The sequence below is a fragment of the Eulemur rufifrons genome, chromosome 7 (genome assembly GCF_041146395.1).
Source record: "Eulemur rufifrons isolate Redbay chromosome 7, OSU_ERuf_1, whole genome shotgun sequence".
In the NCBI taxonomy this organism is placed as follows: Eukaryota; Metazoa; Chordata; class Mammalia; order Primates; family Lemuridae; genus Eulemur; species Eulemur rufifrons.
Genome location: NC_090989.1, coordinates 206,752,133 through 206,770,911, shown reverse-complemented (window position 1 = coordinate 206,770,911; position 18,779 = coordinate 206,752,133). Strand labels below are relative to the sequence as shown.

The window sequence follows — 18,779 nt, the reverse complement described above, 5'->3', positions numbered from 1 at the left end:
GGAGGGACGCCAGCTGGCCCCAAGCAGTTTGGAAATGGTGTGATTGGCTAGACGAGGGGAGCTACCAGGGGTTCTAGGACAGAGCGAGGGATGGGCACGGGGAGGTCCCTGCTTGTCCATATGTTCACTTTCCACCACTTGGGCCAACCCATATTTGTTGCCAGTTCATGAGGATGACAAAAGATGATTTTGTGTAGTTGAGAGCAAGAGTTTTCAGTAGACCTTTAACAAGTTTAAAGAGAGGTAGTGTGATTTATTTTCTTAACATTGCATATTTCTAGAAATAACTGTTTCTGCATGGTACAGCTCATTTCAAGTTCTGGAAAGTGGATGAACATCCTTCCTAGCAGTCTTAAGTGGGCTTCACTAGTATAATGAGACGGAGTCAGGGAGTGGAGTTTTTTTTCCCCTCAGTGAACGGGATGAGGACACACCTGAGACCTGACACTCACTTTCCCTACTTTTGGCCTCTGAGCACTTTCCTCATTTCTTCTTTGGCAGGTTCAGCATGGCTCACTGGTTCTTGGGCCAAATGTTATTTACTCAATCAATACTAATACTATCACTTGTTGAGCAACTGCCATGTACCAGGCATTTAGTATATATATATTGAGCATATATATAACTCAATAAAGTAGCTATCTGTTATCTTTATCTTATTTTTATAACATGATAGCTTGTGTACTGTTTTCATGTATAATAATTATTGTCCCATTTTACAAATGAAAAATATGGGGTGTCTGTGTGCCTCTCCACGTCCACTTTGCCTACTAATGACTTAAGTCACTTAGTCTCCTATTGCCTTTGCCTTGATCTGTCATCCATTCATTTATTCTGTGCTTGATTACTCTCCTGTAGAAGCAGCAGCAGTTTCATAAATGCAAGTAAACCCAACCAGGGTGGCCACCATACTGTTTTACAGTTTGAATTTTAATTCAAAGTAGAGGTAATTACGTAGAGATCTTGTTTATGATACAGTGAGCTTAGCATTCATGTTAGCAGTAAGGAGTATGAGCATTTGCTTTGAGGAGTAAGAATTCCCTGCTGTCCTCGACTTCAGTAGAGGTCAATTTATTGAAATGAGTAACAGCTCCAAATTTAGATTCATTTTGTGCTTCAGTCTCTTAGATAAATTCCTCATCGCTATTTGCGAAGAAGTCTGTTAGATGGTGCTTTCTTAGTAAAGTCTGTAAAGGTTCTGGGCATGAACTTTTCTATGAGCGGGGCATGAACTGAATGCTTGCTACACAAACTGAATGGATATTGGTTGCATATTTCCCTAGTTATAAAAACAACAGAAGAGAGGAAAGTGTGAGACTTTTAAGGGGAGAGGGATACGGAGGGATGGATAGTTTGGGGAAAATGCTGTTTCTCCTGTGATTTAAAGAATGACATATATATGTATGTATGTGTATATATACATATATATATGCACACACACATATATATATATCAGTTGCCTTCGTGTGTGTGTATGCACATAGATTTACTCTGTGTATCCTCTTATCTTCCAAAATAATGTTATCTTTTTAATACATCTAGCAAATTAAAGGGATCTACTTGATAAGCTGTATCTTTGATTTGACTTTCATGCTTTAACATGCTGGGGAAATGTGGCTTTATAAAGATAATTTGAATATATTAGCCACAATATGTGTACCAATATGTGCTAGATAAGAAAGATTATGTGTGTGTGTATATATATATATGGCATTGGTAATAAGAATTCTTTTATTTTGCTGTTAAAATGTTCATACAATGATTGCCTTTTAAGAAACTGTCAATTATATGTTAGATGCCAGCTGGTATTTTAGGGTTATAGTATTTGAAAGTAAAATGTCAAATCTAGTGTACTTATGAGCAGAGTAATGAGATTTGATAAAGAATATGTGGAATGATGTAATGGACATCTATTACAGAAACACATGATGGTGGCGGCAAGGTGAGGAAGAGACTGTCATTTAAAAATAAAAAGATTCATTTATAACATGTTCTTAGTGCCTACTCTGCACACCAGGCGCTTCATGAAGCTTCAGAGAGATGTTGGTGAAAATCCACAGCCCCTGCCCTCGGGGGACCTCCATCCAGCCGGCTCACAGACTGGTGTGCAGGGCTGCATTGCTAAGGTGGCAGGGAAATCAGGGACACCTTCCAGGACGTTCCTGAAGGGAGGAGGCCTGAGCCAGGCAGAAGGGTGGGGGAGGGGACGGATTCCAAGCAGAAGGAACAGCATGGACAAAGGCTCAGAGAACAGGAGTGTGGCCTCCTGGAGGGTGGCCAGGTCCCTGAGGTTGAGGTGGGAGCCAGCAAGCCTGGAAGGGTTTGTAGGGGTCATGAAAGTCTCCTGCATGTTTGGCTGGGAAGCTGCCAGGTCTTCCTGCTAGCCATTCTTTGTCTCATAATTTGGCTTCTAGTGTCCTCCCTGGAACTACAAGCACTTTCTCCTGGATCTCTCTCTTCCAGCCACAGAAAGGAACTGATTTATTTTTTAATTTTGCCCATTTCTCCATTGGCATTTCCTTTTTGTTTGGCAGTTTTATTTTCCTATCTCCCTATCTTTTCCCCTTCATATCAAACCCCCTCTCCAGCCCTCTCTCAGACACACATTTGTTGTCAAGATTCTCCAGTGACAGAATGTTCATTTATCTCTTTGAGCTTTTTGTTTTTTCTAAAAGCTTGCCTAGCCCCTGGCCTCCTTTTCTGCAAAGGGTAACAGCCTTGAAATGAATCTATATTGCCTTGGTGTTTGGTTGTTAATGTTGCTGAAGGCCAGCATCTAGGGAGGAGGATGCAAGTTGTGGCTTCAATTTTTTTTTTTTTTTTTTTTTTTTAAGAAAAATGGAAGAATTTTTTTTTAATGCATGCTTGATGTGTATAAGTGCTTTCAAGTTTGTACCTTGCTAGCATTATGCCGTCAGTGTTCTTGAACTCAGAGCCGTTGGTTGTAGGAGTTAATTGAGCTTCACCACCCCTTCGGTTTAGAGCAAGTTCTTGCAACCTTGGTACTATTGACATTTTGGGCTGGATAATCCTGTTTTGGGGGCCTGTCCTGTGCACTGTAGGAGTTTTAGCAGCATCCCTGGCCTCTACCCACTAGATGCCAGTAGCACCCTCTGGGTTGTGACAACCAAGATGTTTCTGTTTCCAGCCATTGCTAAATGGAGGGAGGAGTACAAAATCATCCCAGTTGAGAACCACTGGTTTAGATGATAAAGAGATTCCAATTGGTAGACCCACGCTGTCCGTATGGGAGACTTTTATTACACATGGAGTTGTGGTTGCAAATGCATTGCCATAGATGCAAAAGTGTTTTAGTCTTCTTTAGGATAACTCTCCCATCCCATCCCTACATTTACTGACACAGGTAACTAATTCTCTTTCATGTTAATAATTTTAAATTTTAAATTTTCTTAAATGAATTAAGTGTCAAATAAAAAGCACCAGAGGAAAGAGCTACGGAAGGAAGAAAAAACTTTATATTTGAGTATTTTTGGCGGGGTGTTTAATCTTGCAGAAAGACATGGTTACATTTCAACCACAGTAGACTGAAAGTTTTTAGCATGAAGTTGACTTTTTTAAAAAAAGCTTTAATAGAAGATACCACTGGCCTTTTTTTTTTTTGTATTAAGATAACAGCTACTTTCAGAAGCTTGGCTAGCTGCATTAGCTCTTCGGTGGTCTCACTCTCCTCTAGATGTTTCTATCACAAGCCACTTACCCTGCTCCCCCAGCAGCCCTTATGGAGCGAGAGACTAAGACATACCAGGCCAGAAAGGCAGAATGGGGTCCACTTTTACTTCTGTTGTCAAGTTTCTGCTCTCTAAGGCTGATCATTTGAGGGGCATTTCACAAGGGATAGAAAGACAGAATGAAATGCAGCTACTTTCTGCTCCCTGGAGCCCTAGGGAGCTTTTTTTAAAAATGAAGTATATGTTTATTGAGCTAGGTATTTATTAGATTCCAATGGTGGGCACACAGATTTAGGTGGAGGCAGTTGTATTCCTTCCATAATTTGGAGCAAAATGATTGAAAAATGAGAAGCCAACAATAATTGCTTTAAAAATAACAAATAGCCTCAGGTGTCTTCTACACAGGGCAGTTGGCCCTATGAATCCTTCGTATCTTTTTGCTGCCTGCCATTCTTGACCCTTCAACAAGATTAGAGGCCAGGGTAGGCAGTGGGGTGTTTCAGATATATATAACGCCACTTGGAGTTCCAGAAGATGACAGCTTCCAGATGTATGAACTGCCTGATCCGTTTGTTTAGATTATGCACCACAGCTGATGCCGAGATTAATGCTGGCTGGACAAGCTATGGGGGATTTGTCTGGTTTCCACAATGCCATGTTTATATTTCATTTGGATTTCTCCTTCAAAGCTGACCTGCCTGTGACCCCCAGAGCTCCGTCCACTCTGAGCAAGCTGGAACTTGTCTGCCCTTCCTTTCCTTCTTGTTTTGGGGCGGGGGATTCACAGTTCTGCAGAGAAAAGGGGGTGCTCATGGGGCTGTGCCAGCTGTCTGCCCAGATTTAGCCTCTTCTATTGGGGGGTGGGGAATGTGTTTCACTTTAAAAGTTTTTTTGGCTTTTAAAATGGATATGGAAATATTATAAAATTATCTCAAAGGGGACCAGATTTAATAGAAGCCATTTTACATCAGTACAGTATTTTAACTTCTGGCACTGTTTTGACACTATTTCGAGGGAGCAAAAGTTGAGAGAATTCCAGCTATGTAAGACATGGCTAAATAATCGCCATACCTGTATGATTCTGTTATTATAATATTACTGATTCCTTTGCCTCTGTGCTTCCTCCGTTCCTTCTCTCCAGCTCTTTCTCTTGCCTCCCATCCTTGCTTCCTTCCTTCCTTCCACCCACCCACCCCTAAACTGCCCACGTCATTTCCTCCCAAGTGTATCTCTGGAGTTACTGGTGTGAACTCTGAAATGGTAATAACTTTGGTTAATCATAGACTGCAAGGGGGGAATTAGAAAATTTACCATTTCAAACCAGCTGTGGGAGATACCAGATGCAGAGCTGCCATTTGCATCTTTGGCATTCTTATCTTGGTTAGGGTTGCTCCCAAGACCATACTCTTTGATGGGTTCTTGTCAGCAGAAGATGTGATTCCCCTATTGAAGAATCATGACATTTTTGTGGACTTTTGTAGAGGTAACTTTAGAATCCATTGACAAGTTTTTTTAATCCATACCAAACCACCAAAGAGACTGGGACTTTGGTCTTGGTTCCCTGGCTTATTGTGGCTTATGAACTATGCAAGAATTGGGTTCTGTAGCAATTTCTGAGATGGCACGTGAAACATAAACCATGCCATTCCCTCCCAGGTGCCCTACTTCAGGCTTTCCCTGGTTGAAACTCTCACCAAAGCCAATGGGAATATGGAGTTTGGATGAAAGAGGACAAATTTCCTTATCTAAATTTTGGCCAACTCCATTGCTTTAGATGGTCTATCCTTATGAGAGGTCTTCGTTGACATCCAGAGAGCAGAGAGAGGGCTTTGCTGGCCAAGGCATTTCTGCCCCTTTAGAAGAAGGAAGCTCCTCAGGATTTTCTCAGTGGGAACATTCCTTGACTACATAGATAGAATCAGGGTCATCAAAATATAAACACTTCTATTACTTGTTTTTTGCTTCTAATCTTTGAATTTGGGTGCTTTATGATAATACATACTGGATTTGTTTTTCTCTTACATTGGATTTGGGGTGCTTTTTTCTTTATACTACAGTGTCTAATTTTTTCTACACGTATCCTTTAACTAGGCTTGACAGAAATAATTAGCCTTCCATAACAGCTGAATGCTGCCACTGGGAAACCACTTGACTGTTGTGGAAGATTTTATGAGTTTGATGGACAGAAAGATGCATTCTATCCTGAGTCCCTTCAGGAAAAAATATGACTATTTTGTCTCATTTGGGGTTTAGGGCATAGTTGGAAAAACAGCTGTCATGTGTTAGGGAAACTGTATTGTTGGTGGGTCCTCAGGTACCTGCTAATGAATGGCAAGTTTGTTGTTGTAGAGATTTATAATGTGGAGGCAGGACCTTATTTCTAATCCAGAAACCCAGGTGTGAGTTGGCTCAAATAGTCTACACTGCATGTGGGTCCCGTAACGCCACTGGCTATGAAGGCGAGACTGGTGGGAAGCAAGTACCCATACCACAGCACAAGCTTTATTTATTATTGTTAGGATAAATGAAAAGAAGCAGTAGACTTACCCAATTTAGCAACTACGATAGTTTTTAGTTATTAATGAAACATGTACAAAAGTAAGCAAAAGGAACTGGAAATAGGCTTTTGTTAAGTCAATGTGCATGATTTTTTTCCCCTTAAATCATTGCTTAAAGGCTTCTGGCCCCTAGCTCAGGAATCCTGCCCAAAAATGCCAGATGTATTACACAGTCAAGGATTGCAATGTAAACACCACTCCGTGCCACGAGGCAGGGTGGTCCATCTCCTATTTAAGAAGAGAGAGAGACTGAGAGGGATAGAGGGGGTAAGCTCTCTACTTTGCAGTGAGCACAGTAGTGGTGGTGTTGTTGGTGTTTTTGGCTGCACAGCCAGGATTTGGAACTACAAAATCCAGATAAACACTTGTGAATAGCAAAGAATAGCAACTTGAATTGGGATGCCAAAGAGATCAAGATGTGGCTTGGATAGTGTTGCTTCATTGTGTCAGATACATTTATAAAATATGGGACAGGATGCGGGGTGGGGAGCAGATAGGAAGAAAGCTCTCATTGTTCTAGCAGCATCTTGAAGTTACTGTGAACATCATCTTTTTCACCTGCTGGTAGTTAAATGGAAAGGTGAGCAGAAGCAAGGATAGAAGAGCCCAAGCTTCCTTCACAGGCTCCTCCTGTGTAAGAGAAAGACTGCTGAGTGGTGCACCTTCTGTGTGGGAAGCTGAGGTTGGTCACAAAGCTGCTCTGGTATTTTATAACACTGAGGGGTAGCCCAAGATATGTTGCAAAATAAATGGCCTTCCAGTTGGCTCCTGCTTTCTGAGTTTCCGAAGTAAGGAGTCTGCTAATGATGATCATTTGGGGATGAGAAAGTAACTGGGCACTTTGAGCTACCCTCCAGTAAAAAGTGTTTTACAATGCTACCGGCAATTAAAGGAAATTGGAATGACTAGACATTATCTAGCTATCCAAATAACCTAATACTAAGCAGTCCTTATACTGACTAAATTCAGAGTTTTTTAAAAAATTTAATATGAACATCTTTTGTGAGCTTGGAGGAAATGGGATTTCAGTTTGAATTTAGGGAATTGTCAAAATACCTATGCTAATATTATCTTGATTTAAGAAATTTATTCTATGGAGTGATCTGAGAAAACTGCTTTCAGAAATGGTGATGATAAAAACAGGAATTTTGAGATTAAGGAAAATGTAGGCTTCTTGACTTTCTCACCACTTTTTTTTTCTTTTTTGAATTCTTCCATCTTGCCCACCCCCACTCCCCAATTGCCTTTGCTCCTTTAGTGGGAAGCCAGCAACCTTCACAAAATAGACTTAAACATCACACAGCCTCTTTTTAAATAGAGCCTTTCTAAAAGAAAAAATAAACAAAAGAATTTTTCCTAGCTGCCTAAGAAATTATTTCTTTCCCCTTAACTTTTTTTTCCTCATGAGGTGCACACATTGTTGTAATAAGTAAAAAATGATCAATATGATACCATCATTTTGGTCTACACATGATCCAGAAAAAAAAATTGCACATGTTTAATACCTTGCTTAATTGCAAACAAAGCTTGCAATTTGAGAGAATTGGGATTAGGGCTAAATATCTATTAACTGCTCTTTCTAGAGATTTGGGGAATGGGATGACCCTTTTTTTTTTTCCTTTTTTTTTTTTTTTTTTAAATAGGCTACAGTTTCACATGGCTCCCAAAAGAAATCTCTCTCCCTTTTTGTTTCCCACACCAATTGATTTATCATTTTGCTTGCAAGCAGATCCAGAATGTTAGGGCAAGAACACACTCACTTTTTTCTCGTAACTTTTTTGTTGCGGACCGAAACCAGTTGACTTGAATAAATTTTTCTGAGGCCTGAATGTAGCCAGCAACGTGGAAAAATCTTGCCATTCAGGGCCGTCTGAATGTACATTTCAGCCACACAGTAAGCTGCATTGGTAGGCACTGGACTGCTAAATACAACCATTTTTCGCAGCAGCGAGTTAGACAGGTGATTAGCATAATTAGCACCGAGCAGCTATACATATGGTAATGCTGAGTGTGTAAATGCCAGCTGCGGTGTAAAATTTATGTCAGGGGTCGGCAGGGCTGTGCGAAAGTATTGTGTTCCAGCTGCAGGTCAGGGCCGCCAAAGCTTACCTCCTTTTCTCTTGTTGGTGAATACGCCAAACAGAAGAGAAAGACAGAAATATAACAGATACGGCTTTGATGGAACAGCCCAGTTCTGTGCAAGAGGGACTGCTCTATAAAACACACACACTCTCGAACACACTTGCAGAAATCCCATTACTTTCTCCACAGATTGTGTGTTTACTTCATGCAGGGTCCAGATAAGTGGGGCCGGAATGGGGTAGGTAAATGGGCCAAATGACTTCCTGGGAGGAAGAATTTCAGTCCCTGACATTTTGAAAGGAGTTAAAAGTTCTGTTTTGTTTTTCCCTCCATCCTCTTACCCCCGACACCATTCCCTCCATTACTCTCTTACTCACATTGTTTTCCTTCGTGTTAGAGCGGGGAAGTCCCTACTGGATGGGCTGGTGGTAGTCCTTTGGAAGAAAAGGAACTAACTTGGAGGTGTTAGCCTTGAACAAAATAAAAGTTTCAAAGTGCAACTCTCTTCCCAAACTGCTTGACTGGTTTTAGAAAAGGGCTAGAATTTTTTGGTGGGCTTTTTTGTTTTTCCTCTGCGTATTCCTATACGTATTCCCCTTTCCACCTACTGCCACCCGCAGACCCCCTAAATTCTTTGTAGATACAAAAACAATCACATAGGTTTCTCATTTGAAAGGATAGTCTCGCATGGCTCACACACTTTGAGATACATCATGGGGGAATTGATTGCTGTGACAAGTTCGTACATTTTGCACTGAAAGCATTTTCTCTGCCACACCCCCCTCCAACCCCCCCCCCCCTTTTGTTTGGTGGCTATAAGGAGTGGTGGTGTTGACAGAATATAGTTCACACCACGCTGACCCGGTGATGAAACTTCCTCACGGCACCAGGGGGTCCTTATGTACCGGCCCCTAATCCAGCTAATCCTGATGGCAACAAAATCATGAAAGTGGCCCCCAGTGACGTGCGTCTCCCTGCACAGATGCAGAGGGAAGGAACAGTGCGGGAGATAAATCAGGCCAGCGTGGTGTTCCACATAGGCCAGGGAGCCTGCGTGCAAAGGTGGGGACTCGAATTGTCTTTTCCCCCATGCGGGCTCACGTAGGAGGCCAATGAAAAGAGGCCCAGGCCCGATAGTGGCAAGAAGACTGTTCAGAGCTGAGAGGTGATGTCAGCCTCACAGAAGCTGGGAGAAGGGAACTGGGGTTAATGTTATGCAACAGCCTGAATGCTGTGATGGAGAGCCCGCCGCCATGGAAGCGCTTGGGTTTTGTTGTTGTTGTTGGGTTGCTTTCTGTTTTTATTTTTCAAATGAAGACTTTATGAGGCCTCAACTGACAGATTAGGACTTGATAAAAACACGCTGTCTTGGTTCCTGGGTTCTGCTGCCCGGAGGAGTTTGGCCTGTGAGTGAGCACTGCCAGCACCGCCGCTCTGCGTCACACCGCGCTTACTTCCTGCAGAAGGATGGGACTTGGGTGTGCACATGCTTGTCTGCGGCGAGGTTGTGGTAGAACCTGGGACAGTTCAGAGCTTGGAAAGTATGCAGTTAGGGGTGGAGGACACTTCCGCCTGTGTCCTGCAGGAAGTCAAGAACATCCTTGGGCCTGTCCTAGGTGGGGTGGTGCACAGCTTTTGCCATGCAGCAAGTGACCGACAAGAAAGGTCTTCCCGACAGATGCAATGTCTTGTGAGCTGGTGGCCCTGGGAGCTGTGACAGGCAGCAGGTCCAGTGCTAGTTGAGTGCTAGGCTGACCTGATTGCATCCGACAGGGTGAACTGATCAGGCTTCAGGGAAAGCCATTCCGAGAGAGCAGCCCAAGCGAGGCTGATAACAGATGGCACCGCAAGCAGCTGGTGGGGGCAGGGGAGCTTGCCACTGGCGCATGCGCAGTACGGAACCCTGCGCAGGCGTCCAGGCTACCTGCGCTGCGCTGAGCCCTTCGCGTGCCCGTGTGTGGTGGTGGTTGGGGGTGGGAGGTTGTATCCTGCTTTCGTTTTTTTGTGGTTGTCATCTCACTAGTCTCACTCTATGAAGGCAAATTCCCTTTGGGCTGATTCTAGCATTTTCCCATGGTATTACCCAAGGGTATAATCTCACAAGGAGAACAGCCCAGAAGCTTAAGCAGCAGTTGGCTCATCATGAATAAAAGAGATGTGTGGAAGATTGACTAAAACTCATAGCCCGTGAGTATTCAACCAATTGCTCAAATTACTGATTTTTTTATTTTAGAAAATGAGTGGTGCTAATAATTTTGCAGTTACACTTTTTTAGAAATTTGCACTTTTTTTTCGCCCTTGCAATAATTAAACACAACATTGAAAGAAGGACCTGAAGAAACTAAAAGGAAAAAAAAAAATCTTTCTAGAGGCTGTTAGATAATTCATGGGATTAATCAAATGCAAATGCAACACTTGCATATACACAGACCCTATTTTCCTAATTGGACCCTGAGTGGGTACTTTTCAGGCTGAAAGGGTCATTTGTTTTGACTGATTGACTTTTTGAGGCTTTGGGGGGAATTAATATCTTGTGCAAATGACTGCCTGTTCCCAAGGCTCCGTATTGAGACGGCTCATTCAACACACTGGATGTGCCATGCCTCAGGTGCCCTCTGTGTTCCTCACATAGAGAGGTGATTTGGCAGGAGACAGTACCTCCCTTGACGGACTTGGAATTTTGTCAAAAAAATTTTGGTTGGTCCCTCAGATCATCTTTATGTGGATCGCCATAAGCTTTTGCTGAAAGTTTTGTGCATGAATGCCATAGACATTTTTTATGCTCTGTGTGAAAGTCTGTGCTAAGGAAGGGGAAATGCTCTTGTTTACAATGGATTTGGAATAGTATTGGCCCAGAGGTGTGGCCTCCCCAGGTAGGTGATTTCCCACCTATGCTGGCCCTTTGCTTTGGAAATCCATGCTTGGCTTGATTTGGGGAGGAGAGGATCAGCGGAGCTTGCTCAAACAGTTCTTTTCAAGAAGTGGTGTTTTGTACCCTGACTTTCAAAGAATTGGTTTAAGCCTTGGATTTCTGGAGAACAAGATGGCAGAATTTGCAGGTTAAGAGGCTCAGGGCTGCTTGTTCTCTGTGCCCCCTCTCAGACAGGCCCCTCTGGAAACCAGAGGAAAAATGGGGCCTGTCCACTGCAGCCCAAGGGGCTCTATTGGAAAAAACTGAGTCTCCTCAGTGACTGAGAAAAATCTTGGAGGCAACATTGTTGTCCTTTAAATAAAAATAACAATTATTTGTCATGTGTTACACACTTTCATGAATTCTAAAAGTTCTATCTATGAGCTTAATACAGGTTGAGTATTCCTTATCCAATTGCTTAGGGGACCAGAAGTGTTTGGGATTTCAGAATGTTTTGAATTTTGGGATATTTGCATATGCATAATGAGATACCTGGAGGATGAAATCCAAGTCTAAACATAGAATTCATTTACACCTTATGCACATAGCCTGAAGGTAATTTTATACAGTATTTTTAATAATTTTGTGCATGAAACAAAGTTTGAATACATTGAGCGATCAGAAAGCAAAAGTATCACTATCTCAGCCACCCATGTGGACAATCTGTGGTTGTTTGGCATAACCATCATTCCTCATTCTGGATTTATATGCTACCAATAAGCAATCATTTTCCTACACTTGTTCACATAAGTACTTAACAGTAAAAAATAAGACATACCATTAATACAGTGAAAAAAAATAATGCATTCAGGGTGACTGAGCAGCACAGTAGTATCACCAGAATACCTGCATCAGGTGCTAAACAACGGTGACAACAAACTAGGAGCCTTTCAGTCTCTACCTACAATGCTGTGTTTTGATTAAAAGGTTACTGTACACTGTTTTATTTTTCTGGATGAGAAGAAACATCAGAAGTGGTTGAGGGACTAGGAAAGGGGTCCTTTAGGGATGAGGAGGCATTCTGCTGCATGGCTGTTTAAAATATTTCTCCAGAGTCATCTGCCTCATTAACAACAGTTTTTGTCTAAGAAGTCTCTATGTGATTTTATAAACTGACATGATTTCTTGTTCTGTTACGAATGCACGCTGCTCTAGCTCCTCAATAAGCCCATCACACGTTTTCACCACATCCCCTATAGGCACTTTTTCTGCAGTGTTAACATCACCTTCATTGCTGTGTGCCTGTGTTTTGACTGTGACCGATCACGTGATGCCATGTGTGAAGTTTTCCACTTGTGGCATCATGTTGGCACTCAAAGTTTCAGGTTTCAGAACTATTTAAAATTTTTGGATTAGGGATGCTCAACCCTGTATAGTCTTGTGTATGGAATTTGGCACTCCTCAGCCGTCTCTTCCTGGTGTCCTTGAGTTCTCAGCTGGTTCTCAGAAGCTGTGAAGCTCACAGGGCAGTTGGACTTGTGGTTAAAGGGTCAGTTCTGCCTCTTATTAGTTGGGTGACCTTGGGCAAGTCATGCAAACTCTGTAGACATGTGCTGTGTCATAAGTGAATAGATGAATGGACACCTCAAGCTCCTGGGCAAGGATTTGGGAAGTTTCCCATACAATGTCAGTTAATCTTCACACAGTCCTGTGAAGTTAGCATTTCTATCCCTGTTTTGCAGAATAGGTTTCTGAGGCTCAACTATGTTAGTGACTTGTCCCAAATCTCCCTGCCGCAAGTGGCAGTGCTGGGGTCGGTCCTCTGATGCCCATTCTCAATGCTGTCCAGTACAGCTGGCCCAACTTGATAGAGAAGCAACAACAATCAAAATATTTCTAAATAAGTAAATGAGTGTTAAAGGGCTTTGCAAGTAGAAAGCACTACACAAGTATAAAAGGTTATTCTGTGTCTCAGGATCCTGAGACAGTGCTTTTTCCTGAGTTTTGTTCAAAGGGATTGGTTGTTATTGTTAATATTGTTGCGTTTCAGGGATGAAGAGGGAGTAGAATACAAGGGGATTTCAGGATATGGAGATGCATATTATTTTTTTGCAGTGTATTAACGTTATTTATACATAATACTGTTTATGGTGTGCATGTGATATTTTGATACATACATACAATGTGTAATGATCAAATCAGGATAATTGGGCTGTCAAACATTTATAGTTTCTTTGTGTTGATAATATTCAAGATCTTGTAGCTATTTTGAAATATACAACAAATAATTGACAACTATAGTCACCTTACTGTGCTGGTGAACCCTAGAACTTATTTCTTCTACCCACCTATAGTTTTGTAACCATTGACCAACCTCTCTTCATTTCCTCCCTCCTTTTATCCTTCCTAGCCTCTGGTAACCCTCCTTCCACCCTCTACCTCTAGAGCCCCTGCCCACATGTAAGTGAGAAGAGAGATGCATATTGTATTTTGCACTGGGCTTGTTTTTAAAGCAGGTAACTATTATCCAGAGACACAGCACAGCAATAATGGCTACTAACATGGTTCTCTATACCCCCATCTACATAACAGATACTGGATTTTATGGTTTATTCTGTTCAATCGTTATTTTCTTCTGCAGTATTTCATAAACAATATATTTTAAAAATATATTAGAAGGACTTTGACCTTGGAAGTGGAAAAGAGCAGGGAGAAACAGTTTTCTCCTAGACCCCAACGGTACTCTCGGTCATCTGAAATAGGTTCTGTGGAACTTCCTGAGCTCAGAGCTTACACTCATGGATGAGAAGGAAGACAATTAGGTAATGCACAGCCTTGGGCTGTCATTCAGCAGTAATTTAGGACAGGCATTTTCTAGGGTAGCAAAAAGTCAGGCAACTTGCTCTGTCTAGAGGAGTTTCTGTTTTTGGCAGCTTGTTCCAGAGTGCCTTGGTGAATACTGATGTAAGAACATATGAATGTCGTGCAGTTTATGACACAGGTATACCTGAGAAGGAGCTAAGTCTACCAGTGCAAGCAAGTGAATGACATAATTAGGGTCTTATTAAGCTGCAGCCGTAGGTGTAGGTCTCCTTTCTCTCCCTGCAACAAGCCAAACCTGAGGGCTTTGCATTTGTTTCCTCTGCCCAGAACACTGTTCCCCCAGCTCTTCAAAGTCACCTTAAATATTACTTGCCTTTAGGTCTACCTTGGCCATCCCTTTTGAAGTAGCCTTATCTATCCCTTCCACCCAAACATGGCATCACCATTTTTATTTCCTCCATTGTACTTGTTGTGCTATGAAATTATCTTATCAGTTTGCCTTGTCCATTGCCTATTGGCTTCACTGGCCAGCAAGCCTCTTGGAGAGAGACCACACTGGCCTTGTCCCTTACAGCATCCCCGCTGTCTAGCACATAGTGCACACCCACAAATGCTTGTTGGACACATGGATCATCAATGAATGAATGAGTGAATGAATCACGAATGAATTGGTCAAATAAAATGGATAGCACCCAAACTTTATTAAAGTTATTGAATCATTTAGCAAAAACATTCATATTTGGTTAAATATAAGATAAAAATGTTAAGTAAAATATGGCTATAAAGTATGTAAAAATAAATTGAACATTTAACAGTATGTATAGCATAGGTCGTTGAGAAAATTTTAGAATTCAGGGTCTCTAGTTGCTTGGTCAATTTATGATGATAGTCTTGGCTTGAACTGGTTGTCTCCTTGGCAAGATCTCTGTATTTATCACTAGAGCAAAGGGATGGAAAAGCAGAGTTTTCCAATTCCAGAGACACCACAATGATACACCTTTATTAAAATATGTGTTTATTTAAATATACATCTTAAAACATTTAAAAAGGTAACATTTTAGAGCCCATGAGGGACATTTTATATCTTGTAGGAAATAGCATCATTTCTAAAAACTCTGTGATAAAGTATTTGATCCATTATGAGGTGGTTTCGGAAGAGTGAAGCATGAACCTTGTATTTGGTTTTATTTTTGTGTGCACCCATCTCTTGAGTTGTTACCTCTTGGGTTATATAGTTACAGGCAGCTGCTCCACTAAGGCCTAGAGGGTAGAACCCTGCCAAGCTAAGGCTGCCTGTGCTGGACTGTTTCTCATTGTAACAGCACCTAGATCACTGTAGCAAAAGTGTGTGTGTGGGGGGGGGGGGTGCTTTGTTGTTTGTTATTACTTCATGGTTTTAAGTCACCTGAAGTTGTAAACCTCCATAAAGGCAAAAGGAAGTGCAATTTTATAAGCAGAATGAAAAATCATGTGCTGTGCCAGTGTTCAAGGAGGCACTTTGAAATAGAAATGATTTCTAGGTTTGGGGCATTAAATGTGGTATTTCCAGAAAAAAGGGGGTTGAGCAAAGACGGCCTTGAGCTCCTTGGTATGCAGCTCCTGTAGCTTTTCAGAACTGGCCTCTGGGCTACCAATTGGCTTTTTAGCCTCAAACAGCTTCTCCACCTTTAAAAGATGTGGATTGAGTCCAATTTAGTTCATTAGTTAATTGGTTGACTATCTGCATTGTGTAATGCACTGTGATGCCTGCTAGAGTGAGAAAGACCCTGCCTTCAGGCAGCTTTAGTAGGGCCTCCAGGAAAGGCCACAGCATTAGGTCAGTGCTTCCTCTGTGCAAGTTGTTTCCTGATATTTTCCTGTAGTTTTCCTTTAACTTTAAATTGATTGCAAGGTCCTCAGCAGTTCCCTATGGCAGTTTTCAAAGTTTTCTGCACACAGGAGTCTTTTTATTAACACTTTTAATTAACCAACTGACGGATACATTCCTCCCTCCTCCCCCCATCCCCACCCCACACACAGCACTCTGAGCCTTGCCTCACACATCCTGCCCTTGGCATCTGCGTGAACCTGCACAGAGGGTCCTGCCAGGCCGTGAATCTGCACTAGTTTTCCTAATGAGGGCATTATTTGCTTTTTAGCCTGCCCCTTGTTTATAAAATATGCCAAGAGAACTAAACAACCCGCTGTTCCCAGTCCTTATTTACTTGTCCAAACCAAATGTTTATGTCCTTGAATACTAAACTTGAAGAAAAAGGATTCCTCCTCGTGGGAAAGCTATGATCACTGAGTTTTTTCTAAACTGTAGTTGGAGGCCTGCTTTTCAGTAAACATGCAACTTATCAGTGACTTTAGGAATAATTCAGATTCACTTCCTTTGCCCTGGAGCGTGTGGGGGCTGCGGGAGGGGGCTCTAGGATCCTGTTCTTTATCTTCCTGAGATACCTCCCAGCACAGGTGCAGCATTCTGAGCACGCCCTGGTCCAAAATCATAATTGAACATAACCTTGGACTTGAGGGTGTAAAAAGGAGAGGAAGGGAAAAAAGTAGTTGGGAGGAACAGTGTGGGTGGTTCCTGTGCCTAGTTGCCCTGGCTTCAAGCATGCCCGGCTTTGGCCAGCCTGCTGGAGAGCTGGCTTGGTGCTGGGGCAGGACTTCTCAGCCTCAGCAGCAGGTTCAGGATCACCTGGGGAGCCTCCAGATCAGAGGTTACTCGCCCCCAGATGGTTCAGAACCTGGCACCTGTGTTTCTGGATGCTGACCAGGTGAGTGTGATAGAACCAGGTTCCAGGTCTGTCCACGATGGCCATGGCTGATGCGTTTTGTTCCTCTCCAGGAACAAAGGTTTCCCCATGTGCATCTGACTTGAATCACATTATTTATCTTCTCCTGGCAAGTTTTGTGCTGAACACACACTTGCCACCTTTCCTTGTTTCTTTTTCCACAGAGGAGAAACATTTCCTTGTTACCTTTGCCAGATTACTTAGGAGAAGAGTGTAAATTGAAGCCATTTATCTTGAAATGTGCTGCAGGGGCACATTGTTTATACAAGTGAAAGAAATTGTAACAGGGTTATTTGGTCTGGTTTGCAAGGAAAAGGTGTCTCAAGTTTTCCTCCCCCCTCTCCCCTTTATGCACATGGCTTATTAGTTAGAATGTGCACAGAGCACGCATCCATTAGGTTTGCGGATGTGACAGGCAGAACAGCTGTTAATGGGCTTAGTGAGTATTTTTTATGTTTATTATTGGTAAAGTTAACGGTGCTGTTAATAATAAAGTGAATGTTACTCCTCAAACATCAGCCAGTTTCAGGACCAGGGTTCATTTATCGTATACCCTCTGTTAGTGATCTCAGATAGAACATGGATTTGCAGGGATTGTGCTATTCTAATTGAAACTTGTACATGTTTGCCAGTTGGTGGACGAGTAAGTCGTGAATTAAATTATACTCGCCAGAAGATTGGAGAAGAGGCTATGTTTAATCCTCAACTCATGATACAGACCCCGAAAGAAGAAGGTGCTAATGTCTTGACCACAGAAGCGCTCCTGCAACACCTGGACTCGGCGCTCCAGGCCAGCCGAGTGCATGTGTACATGTACAACAGGTAAGGCAGCTGAGTCCACCTGTGCGTGTGCCTCAGGTAAGGTGGTGGGAAGAGCCTGTTGGTTTAAGCCCCTTTATTTAGTTGCCCTGGAAATGCACCTGGAGTATTAGTTCAAATAGTTTTCTAGTGAAAAAAAATTTCACCTTGGTGTGTTTCTAGAGTTTAGTAAAAAAGCCAAGTGCATTACTTTATATTGTATTTTCAATAAGTATCTTGGGACTATCCACAAATGAGTATGATCCTGATCCACTAAAATGTTTCATTGCTTGAGATATTTTTTTTCCAGATTGACTATTTTGTTAATATTGGAGTTATCTTTGTTGTTTGAGATATTTTTGGAGCAGTTACATTTTGAATTGCCTTTAGTCAACTTACAGACAGTGCAAGAAAAAAGAAGTTGCCCCTCAATACTTTACATTCACAGTTGTTATGTGTCACAAAGCAAATAAGGGGTTGAGCCACCAGGGGAATTCTTGCTGCTGACAGACGGAATAAGGTGGATCCACACATGCCTTTTTGAAAAGTCCCCTTTTAGCATCATGTAGCCAAGTTAACATTGCTGTGAGTAGAGTAAAAGATTAGGGAAAGTTCTGGAACAAAACTAAGTCTTTTTTCTTATGCATCTAAACAGTTATTTGAGGGACCACCTCTCATCCATTGTTGTACCCTGCATTTAGAACTCGGTCAGTTTGTTGGTAGATTGCCTGATTAGATTGCCATCATTAAACCCCATTTCCGGAGGACCACTGAGTTGGCATCACCCAACCCCATCCCCTCCCCTAGGCTTTCTAGCGCCTCTTAACTGAAGGGTTGACCAGTTTGATTTATTTTGCCCAGCAGAGGTGAGGAAGTGGCAGCATAGGCGTATTCAGTAGCCAGGGAGAACCAGGGAAGAGACAAAAATTAAGATTTGTACTTGTCCCTGTTCTAACCTCTGCACCTGGATTGGCTCTCAGACCCATTCCAGCTGACACAGGATCCTAGAGACCAGCACATCCTAGGACAAGTCGCATGTCCTTGGCATATTCTTGTTTCCTCATCTGCAAACTGGGTTTATGATCACATGTACTATCTTATCCTCAGGTGGTTCCCAGAACAAGATCAGATATATATTTGAAAGGGCTTTGGAAAATGTAAGGAAGGATTTTACTGTTCCTGTCAGGCAAACTTGCCC

General features: G+C 42.2%; 1 protein-coding gene across 2 annotated transcripts in view; it reads left to right on the top strand.

The window, feature by feature from the left end:
- The window catches only part of PTCH1 (patched 1), a 69,263-nt gene that overhangs the window by 12,670 nt on the left and 37,814 nt on the right, over window positions 1-18,779 (top strand). For both annotated transcript variants that reach the window (XM_069476305.1, XM_069476306.1), the window contains exon 3: window positions 17,416-17,605. In XM_069476305.1, coding sequence (XP_069332406.1) covers window positions 17,416-17,605 — 190 coding nt within the window. The remainder of the gene's footprint in view (window positions 1-17,415; window positions 17,606-18,779) is intronic.